Source organism: Alexandromys fortis, unplaced genomic scaffold (genome assembly GCF_014885135.2).
Source record: "Alexandromys fortis isolate MF-2015 unplaced genomic scaffold, M_Fortis_MF-2015_v1.1 scaffold_72, whole genome shotgun sequence".
In the NCBI taxonomy this organism is placed as follows: Eukaryota; Metazoa; Chordata; class Mammalia; order Rodentia; family Cricetidae; genus Alexandromys; species Alexandromys fortis.
The window spans coordinates 7,578,926-7,588,854 of record NW_026067969.1 but is presented as its reverse complement, the minus strand read 5'-3'; the positions used below and the strand labels follow the sequence as shown (position 1 = coordinate 7,588,854).

The window sequence follows — 9,929 nt, the reverse complement described above, 5'->3', positions numbered from 1 at the left end:
CTCTCTCTCTCTCTCTCTCTCTCTCTCTCTCTCTCTCTCTCTTTCATCTTCTATGAACCCCTTACCTCCTAACCCCTCTCTCCTCTCTCCTTTTTTCCTTCCTTAATTGAGGCAGGGTTTCATTCATGTGATGACCTCCAACCCCTGCTCCTTCTGCCTCCACCTCTCCGCAGATAGCATCTGTATACAGTGCTAAGGAGCAAGCTCAAGGCTCTGTGCATACTGGATAGCACTGGAGCTGGGCCACCTCAGCCTCGGAAGACGTTTTCAGTGCCTAGCCAGCAGGCAGCAGAGGCACGTGCTCCTATTGCTGCGGCAGTTGCCTCTGGTGCTAAGAGGTGGAGCAAGCACACAGCTCTTCTGGAAGACAGACTGGTTTTCTAATACCGACCTTTATTTTATTGTCTTTGCACAGACACAATCACTGAGACTCAACAACAGACATCTATCTAACATGCTTCCTGGCCTTGTCCCAAGTGTAGCAGTCTACAGCTTAAGAGGGGCATTACTTTAGAAATAACTGTTCCTGGGCTCTCAGGTGAGTGTGGCCAACAGCACAGTGGCCTGGCACGCACACACAAGGCTAAGAGCACTGTGGGGAGATGCTGGCTCCTGACTAGCCCTTGTGCTGGGAAGCAGGTGTAGAAGCTAAGTTCCACATCTAGCCTGTAGCTACTTCCCACAAAAAAAGCACTTGTTCTCAAACATCATGGCCATCTCAAATACTGATCTCCACAGTCAGCAGAGTCCTGCCAGGATGGCAGTACAGTAACCAGCCACCATGGTACAACAAGCTCCAGTCACAGAGTCTTTCTCTCTGGTATGCAGGCCTATGTGGAACCTGCAGTGTGGCTGCCAAATGTCAATGCTGTTGCAGAGCCCCCTTTCTGTTGGCTGTTTCTAGAGTCCCCAATAAACCATTTCGGGGGGGGGCAGGCAGATCTGCTGCTCCTCAGGGAGACAGTAGTTTCTCAATGCTGACGGGGATGTAGTCAGGACCCCAGCCACCAGCAGGGGGAAGGACACTATATGCTCACATTGGGGCTCGGTACGCTGCTTCGCTTTTGGCTGTTTCCCGTTGCTCTGTCAGTGAGCTTCTGAGTCAGTATCCCAAAGTAGTCTCAACTAATTTGAAAGACGTTTGGAATATAATTCCTTTAAAAATCTAGGCTCCTTGTACTCAATAGCTGTTTGTTTGTGTTGTGGAATATTCTTTTTTTTAAAAAAAATATATATTTATTTATTTATTATGTATACAATATTCTGTCTGTGTGTATGTCTGCAGGCCAGAAGAGGTCACCAGACCTCATTACAGATGGTTGTGAGCCACCATGTGGTTGCCGGGAATTGAACTCAGGACCTTTGGAAGAGCAGGCATTGCTCTTAACCACTGAGCCATCTCTCTAGCCCCGTGTGGAATATTCTTTAACTGGGTAAAAGATATGTTACATTTGAATATGCCACATTTGTTTAATTATGTAAAGATGTAGCATTTGTTTCACCTTGCCTGCCTAAGGCCTCCACTGGTCTAATAAAGAGTTGATCAGCCAATAGCTAGGCAGAGAAAGGATAGGAAAGGCTAGCAGACAGAGAATAAATAGGAGAAATCTAGGCTTGAGAGGAACAAAAGAGGGAGGATGAAAGAATGAGGAATACGCCTGGGGCCAGAAGCCAGGCAGCCGCCAACCAGCCAGCCACAAGAAACAGTGTAAGTTATACAAAAGAAGAAAGGTAAAAAGCCCCAGGCAAAATGTAGAGAGAAACGGGTTAATTTAAGTTAAAAGAGCTAGCCAGAAATGAGTCTCAACTAGGCTGAACATTCATAACTGAGTGTCTGTGTTATGAATTGGGAGCTGGTTGGTGGCCCCCCCTAAAAAAGCCTGGTAGATGTTTGTTTTGGGGTTTTGTTTTGGTGTGCATGTGTGTGCATGCAAAGCATGCAGATGTGCCATGGTGTACGTGCCACAGCACATGCTTACAGGTCAGAGAACAACTTGGGTAAAGTTTTCACCTTCCTGCTTGTCGTCTGTTGCTGCACTGCACTCCAGGCAGAGTGGCCTACATGCTTCCAGCACTCTCTGTCTCTGCCCCCTCCTTGCCATAGCAGCACTGGGTTAGAGACATGCTACCCTGGTCAGCTTCACGCTTGCATAGAAGTACTTTACTCACTGAGTCCTCTCCCCAGGCTTAAGAGTTATTTTTCTTCAGCACACTATGTTGGGCATGACAATACACTGTAATAAGGTCAAGGCTAGATTCACCTATGCACATAGTAGCACTAAAGCTCTCAAAGTCAAACAGCAAAATCCAAATCTATACAACAACCCAGGCGCTGCATCCACTTGCAGAATCCTGCTTTCCACAGTGCAACTACAGTTTCCCATCTATAGAGGTCAGCCAAGTGCCTTTCTCTTTCCCTGCTCTCCAAAGGCAGAACCTGCCTTCCAGGATGAATGGGGAGGGCTGGGTCCAAGGACAAGCAGGTCTTGCACCCCCTGCTGGTTAAGGACGGGAGGAAGCGCTGCTTTGTGAGCCTGCTGAAAGAATGAAGCTGGAAAGACCAGTAGGGTTCTCTGAGGGGTGTTTCATAGCTACAGTCAGCAGGGGAAGGCCATAGGGCAGTGGTTTCTCAACCTGTGGGTTGCTACCCCTTTGGGATTGCATATTAGACGGCCTGCATATCAGATATTTACAATTCATAACAGTAGCAAAATTACAGTTATGAAGTAGCAACGAAGTAATTTTATGGTTGGAGTCATCACATGAGGAACTGTATTAAGGGGCTGCAGCACCAGGAAGGTTGAGAACCACTGTCATAAGGGATGAGGGAGATGGCAAAAAGAGTTGGGCTTGGGATCTAGGTGCCTGGGTTCGAATTCAGGCTCAGTACTCCAGCTTCCACAGCCTTAATGGTGATAGCATTCATATTCGGTTCCCTGTCTTGGCACCTGTGAGTGCTACGGTGCTGCTGGGTGGACTAAGCTTATGAACACACAGAGAACTCTGTGGGCCTGTATTTGCATGGTAACTTTGGCCATTAGCTTAGTTTAGTATAGTTCTCAACATCTGCAGAGGAGATAAAGAACCAAAACACTTTATTACTCTTATCTGACAAGACTGCAGAGCTGTGTGCAGGACTGGGCAGTGGTTGTACAGTATGTGTTTGGAGGTAACACACCTCCACAGAGGGTGTACTGCCTCTCCGTGGTCAGGTGCTGTGCACCATGAGAACTCCTACCCAACAGACCCTGTCACTCTATCAACCATGGCACACACGCTAATGAGGCTCTTGGGGAAACTCACTGAGGTCTCAGCAGAAAGTACCAGAACAGACCCTCCTCCAGAATCCCTTCCACTGTTCCCCCTGTGCAACTTCTACCTCTTTTTAAATGCTGTGTTTTTCACATTACTTATCTATTGTGTGTGGAGGGCATGTGTTATGGCACGTGTGTGCTGGTTAGAGGACAACTCTGGGGAGTCTTCTGGGAGTCCTTCTCTCCTGCCATCATGCAGGCTCAAGGGATAAACCTTAGGTTGTCAGGCTTGCCATCAGGTGCATTTACTGACTGAGTCACCGTGCAGGCCCTCTATCTTTCTTGAAGGTTTTCAAATTAGCCTTCCCTTGTTGTTGTTTCCCTCTTCCTTGCTGTGTTTGTAAATCCCTGCCAGTGGTGCCTGGCCCTCGCAGCCAGTGCCACCGTGGCCAGGTGTACTGACATGGATCAGCTCTCTCCCCTCATGCTATGCAAAACGGACGGAATCAGACCTGCCTTGAGCACCTGCCTCCTCCTCACTAAGGCTTCCTGGCCTCTGCCCTTCATCACAGCCATGATTCCCATTCTTCTAACCACTGCAGGCATCACTGCCTCCTCCTTGCATGGCAGAGCTGTTGTCAGACACTGCCCTGACCCACTGTACTGCCATCTCCATTTCTCATCTGATGTGGACCACCCAGCCTGAGCACTAGGGTTTAGCCAATAAATACAAAGAACTCTGCCTTTGTTAAATTTTAAAAAAACTGAATTTGGAAAATATTAAAGAGTACTCCAGGAAATTGCACCTATGCTCCTCTTCCCCCAGGGCCAAAGGGAGGGGAAATACTAACTGTGGTGCTCAGAAAGCTGCTTTTCCTTCTAGAATCAAGGGAGGAGGCAGTCTTGCTTTAAACAGTTACTTTTGGTAACCAAAAGTCCAGCCTCTATTTTACTGTCTTTTAGAGCAGAGCTGAGCCTGTCAGATGCACTGCCTGACTGAGCTGAGACACAAGCACACACTCTGGTCTGTTTTCCCGGGCCCTTTTCTGGCGGCTACTCACAGGCTGTATCATCAGTTTGTCTAAAACAGGCAAAAGCAAACACTGTAGGTGAACACTAGGGGACACTCTCATCTCAGGGACAAGCTCAGGCTGTGCAGATGCAGGGATTGGGGTCCTAACCTTACAGAGAAGGAAGGCCATAGCTCAGTAATAATGGCTTACTGGAGCTGTTCTAGAAAGGCCTCACTCCTGTGTGCAGAAGCCTGGCCTGTGGGAGAGAACTGGACGGTGCCAGGACACCACACACCTGCCTTTTGTATCAGCCCACAGAGGACTCATCCCTCATTACTCTCCTTTTCCAACCCCAACTCTGTGCTTCTCTGAACTCTCATAAGGAAGTGGCCTCCATGTCACCCAACAAGAACAGAAAGACTTTGAAAGAACGCTCCCACAGAACAAGAGACTCTAGGAGCCTTTCCCGACCCTCAGCACTGGACAGCACCTGTGGAGCCACAGCAGACACCCCACCTACACCCTTCAACCAGGACCTGAACTCACCTTCAAGGTCTTCACAGCCACAGTCAGGCTGTACTTCTTCCATACACCTTCGTACACCTCCCCATACTGGCCGCCACCCAGCTTGTGCTTCATGGTGATGTCTGTGCGCTCCATTTCCCACTTGTCATAGTTGGGGGACACGCCATAGATGGTGGGCTTGTTGCGCTTGGGAGCTGGGTAGTGGAGCGTGGTGATGAGTCCATCAGCCACCGTGGAATGATGGTGAACTAACTCGGCCAGAGTGTTGAAGCGGCTCTCCGAGGAGACATAGAGCTGAGGAAGATAGGTAACAGTCCTCATTCACAGAGCAAACACCAGGGGAAAAGGCTGTTTATGGTTTAGTCACCCTCCAAAGCTTTTCTAGCAGGGGTAGAACTTACTGACAGAGACACTCAGAAGTCTGAGGGCATGTGCACCTGCCTCTGCTGATCCCCTCCCTCCCCGTTATCCTCCAATGCATTACTCTGCTTTGTGTTGAGGCAGGATTTCTCTGTATAGTTCTGTATAGTTCTCTATAGTTCTGGCTATCTTGGAACTTGCTCTGCAGACCCGGCTGGCCTCAAGCCAACAATGTATTACTTTTAATTAATTTTTTATTTTTGTTTTATGTGTATAGGTAGTTGCATGTATGTATATATGTGCACCATGCATGTCTGGTGCTCTCTCTTGGAGGCCAGAATAAGGCATCAAACTCCCTGAAACCAGAATTATATAGAGAATGGTTGTAAGCCACCGTGTGGGTGCTGGCAACGGAACTGGGAACATTTGGAAGAGCAGCAGTCGATGTTCTTAATCCTGAAGAGTCATCTCTCTAGTCCCTGCCCTCCAACTGAAGTGTTTTCCCTGAGTGCCCAATCTGAAGTCACCACCAGGGCAGAGGGCAGGCAGCATCACCTGTCTTACTTTTCTTCACTACTAACTGACAGCTCTGTCTCCACCCAACTGAACCTAAGCTCCAAGGGAGCACAGCCTGGGCCATCTTTTCCATCCTGTTGTTCCCATGATAAGAAACTACTCCAAAATAGGTACTAAGTCCTTGCTGATGAATGAACAGCAGAACTTACGAACTTGCTGACTAGGAAAGAAAAGAATTCAATTTATAATCATAAATGTTAAAGTACACAGTGGTCGGAGGGTGGGAACTGATAACGAAGCAAGTGTCTCCTCAAGCTTTCTGCTTGCTTGGGACTTGGTGTAAGGCACCAGACACCAAGACTTGTATTGCTGGCAGCTTGCCTGGGGAGGCTGTTTCTATTGGCACCTTGTAGGCAAGAAGACAACACAGCCTTAACCAAGATGGGAACATAGGAAGACTCTTGAGAAGGGGTGCTTTGGGACTTTTCTGAGAGCCACAGCACAGGGGGCCTGCCAGGAACACTCTGCAGAGTTCTCCTGTGGACATGGGCAGAAAGCACATGGTGGGAAGGGCAGCCACCTTTGTCTCCTGCTGCAGTGCTGTGGGAAGGAACTGCTCCATGCTCACATCTACATGGAACATCTGGGCCCCAGGCATATCACAGAGCACCCTGACTTGCCCCGGCAGCAACCTCATGGTGGGCAGGAGAGGCTGGACCCAGACAGTACTGATACCTGGTGAGACGTGCATAGAAAGAAAGGGTGACATATGAACAGTGTGGGGGGAGGGGTAAGACACACAGAAGGCACAAGGCCGTTGGCTGTTGGGTATACTGAGCACCACTGTCACCATGATATGAACATTCATTCCCTTGGACGATGAGGTGGGGAAGTGTGGTCTCAGAGGAGGTACATAAGGTCTTGTTGGGGGCCCAAAGCTCTCCTGCGCCAGATCCCTCAGACAGTGCTTACGAAGGAACCAGCCTGGCCCCTCCTCCATCTCAGATGAAAAGTCTGTTCCTGCATGCATTCAATGGACTGACTACTCCGCCAATTCACTGCCACTGTGCCAGGGGCCATTATCAGTCTGTACCATGCGGCTTCAATGTACAGTGTTCTACACGAAGAGCTAAATAAAACTGTCCTCTGTGAATTAGCTGCTTCAGGTTATTTCATTATGGCAGTAAAATGCAGACATGGTTATTTTTGTAGCTTATAGTATTAATATTGGATCATTAAAACTTTAAAGGGAGATAATCACAAGGGTTCAGTAGCAGATCTATGCTCCCCTTTTCTGCTTGCTAAGGATATAACACAATTTTTAGACTTAGGCAGGCCAAATATGTATCTATAAGTCTACTAAAATAAAAGTGCAAGACAACCGAGATTTGTCTAGACATACCCCTCACTCCTTGTGTGACAACTGTGGTCTGTGAGAAGGGACATCTGAGCAGCAGGGCCCCCTTTCACCTCACAGCACCGAGGCGAGCCTGTCAACAGCTCTGGGGACATAGTGAGTGCAGTGAGTGGGGTATAATCACACAGCCTACCATTGGCTCGGTACCCTCACATCCCACAGACATAGTGCACTCTGTAGGGTTTGGGGAAACAGGTCCCAATCTCTTCCATTCCTCAGAAAGCCGTGACTAAGTTCATTTTCCAACCTAAAATTTACACACCAACATTCCCAGCCACGTTCCGAATCACACCGCCCACTCTGGCAGTTGCCTTTTGAATGCTCTAGTTTTTGAGAACTCTGGTGATGATTGGGACAAGCATTTGGAATTTGGGGTGCGTTCAGAGAAGCAGGTGAAGCTAGTGCTGAGTGACTGGTTCTGTGCTGTGCTGCCCTGTAAACATACAGCATGCTCAGGCAGAAGTCTGCCTCTTCCTGAGTGTTCATGAGACACTCCCAGGTGCCAGGGTACAGGGCAATGTCACTTGTGCTTTAGAATTGAGACAGACTGGCTTTTCAGAGCTGCTCACAGAAAGTCCTCAAGTTCCCACCCGTAGCAGTTCCTCTGAAAGGAAGGTAGTTAGTTAGCAGGCTCCTCCAAGAATGCTCGCACCACCACTTGGTCCCAGGGAAGGCAAAGCCCAGATAATCTGGAGGTCCTGGGGCCAATATTTCCTGCCTGGGTTCCACTTCTATCAACTTGAGCCTGTCACTTCTGAAGCTAGGAAACTTCAAGAAGAGGGAAGGCTTCAGGGTCTTGGGAACTGTGGGAATGCACAGCTGTGGCTTGCAGGAGTAGGAACAAAAAGCAAGAGAGGTTCAGAAAACACAGAGCACAGAGAGTAAGTAGGAAGTCAGATGTTTGGGCCCGACAGAAGAATCTTCTATATCTGGTTGTGACTGATTGGCTGATTTAGAAATAAAATATCATCTTTATCAGCCCCAGTCCGCCCCTCCCAGCATTCTGAAATGTTCCCTTTAGTAATCAAAGAGGATTGCATCAAAGCCCTGCTATGTGGGAAGCATTCTTCAGAATTGAGTCCCACTATGCTGCCAGGGCTGTGGTACCTCCCCATCCTGACGCCTGTCTCTCACTCCTGGGACATGATTCCACCCAATAATGCTTCCTTGAATGTGAACTTCTGTAGATAAACGCCTCATCAAGGGCTGAGAAGCCTCCAAAGTCTCCAGATGCCTGGACGGCTGATAGGAGAACCTTTTCCATGGTGGAGCAGATGAGCTGCCAGTCATGGGAGTGGCCTGTATACTCTGAGCACATACCAGATTTACAGAGGGGACTTTAAACTCTTCTCCACTCTAAGCAGAACTTAGACTAAGCTCAAGCTAATGAGTTGTCCCTCAGACCACACCTATCCAAACTGTTCTGAGGCTGCTGATTAAAGAAAGGACTCTGGGGACAAGACAGCATGGTCTTGCTCAGTGTGGACCTCAGTGGTCATCCTGAAGCAGCTTGGCTTGCTCCACAAAAAGAAAACAGAGGACAGCAAACTGTCATCTCCAGAAACCCATCTCCTAGGGAAAAGCCTAGGTACTGTGCAGCCTGCAGTTTTTTTTTAAAGAAGCGCTACTCTGGAGTCCGCCCCAGAGTGTAAAGATCTAGCTCTACCCACTGCATGTCTGAGGCAGCCTGGCTCTAACTGCAAGCTGTATGGCTAGCCTGCCTAAATGAGGAGATTCCAAAGGCACTCACAGCGTGTGGATTGGATAGGGAAGATCATCCCCAATGGATGGGGGCAGCATATCATCCCCAATGGATGGACTGAGTAAACGGGGATGGAGAAGTCAGGTGGCGGCGGCACATGCCTGCAGATCTCTCTGAGTTTGAGGCCAGCCTGGTCTACAGAGTTTCAGGACAGCCAAGGCTACATAGCTTTCCTGTTTGGGAAAAAGGGGGGAGGGGTTCTGCTTCTAATCTTCTGGGATGTGAGCAAGCAGCAGCACCTGCCACACCTACCTCACCAAGACTAGTCAAATAAACAAACCTTTCCCCCCATAAGTTGCTTTTGGTTAGGCATCTGTTCAGTGTTGAGAAAAGGAACTGAAACATCCCAACAGTCTAACCCTGTACAATAACCACAGTGCTGCACTAGAGGCCTTCAGAGACAGGCAAGAAGACATGAACACTCAAAAAGAAGGAAATCAGAGGCGTATAGACCAGTGTGGTGATGCATGACCTTAATCCCTGTGCTCTGGAGGCAGCGGTGGGGCAGCCTGGTCCACATAGCAAGTTCTAGGAGGGAGAGTACACATGCTCACATGCTACAAATGAATGTGTGAGCCAGCCAGGAAAATGCTAAAGAAGATGACAAAGATGCCAGCCCATCAGACACGGATTCAAAGAACAAAGATGCAGCTAACTATTCAAAGTGTCATGCTAAAATCCTCAAGGAGAGTTGAGGATCCATAGGCCTCTCTACACCTGTAAGGGAAGCACACATACTTCTCTAAGCAGGAGAAAGACAAACTTAATACATGGAATAAGGATGACACATGTGTACTGAATCTGGGAAGGTCACCTTCTTCAGCAATCAGTAACAAGGATGGCGTATAGTCTAGTGAGAGCTGGTAAGTACTTACTCTGGTAAGTCTGGAGACTTACACCAGAGATCTGCGAAGGCAGACTGGAACAAGCGCTGCAGAGGAGGCTTGGCAACCTAGACACTAGCTTTAAAGAGCGTATAACTCGTGATTAGTTCCAGCCACTATCTTACCCATGTTTATACTCGAGTGCATAGTAACAAATGTAGGAGATCACAGTCAGAATTTTTTTGTGCCAGAGGTAGT

The 9,929-nt window shown here is 48.4% G+C and overlaps 1 protein-coding gene across 4 annotated transcripts in view; it reads right to left on the bottom strand.

The window, feature by feature from the left end:
* Window positions 1-9,929, bottom strand: part of Abl1 (ABL proto-oncogene 1, non-receptor tyrosine kinase) — a 118,571-nt gene that overhangs the window by 15,950 nt on the left and 92,692 nt on the right. For all 4 annotated transcript variants that reach the window (XM_050155365.1, XM_050155368.1, XM_050155367.1 and 1 more), the window contains one exon: window positions 4,814-5,086. In XM_050155365.1, coding sequence (XP_050011322.1) covers window positions 4,814-5,086 — 273 coding nt within the window. The remainder of the gene's footprint in view (window positions 1-4,813; window positions 5,087-9,929) is intronic.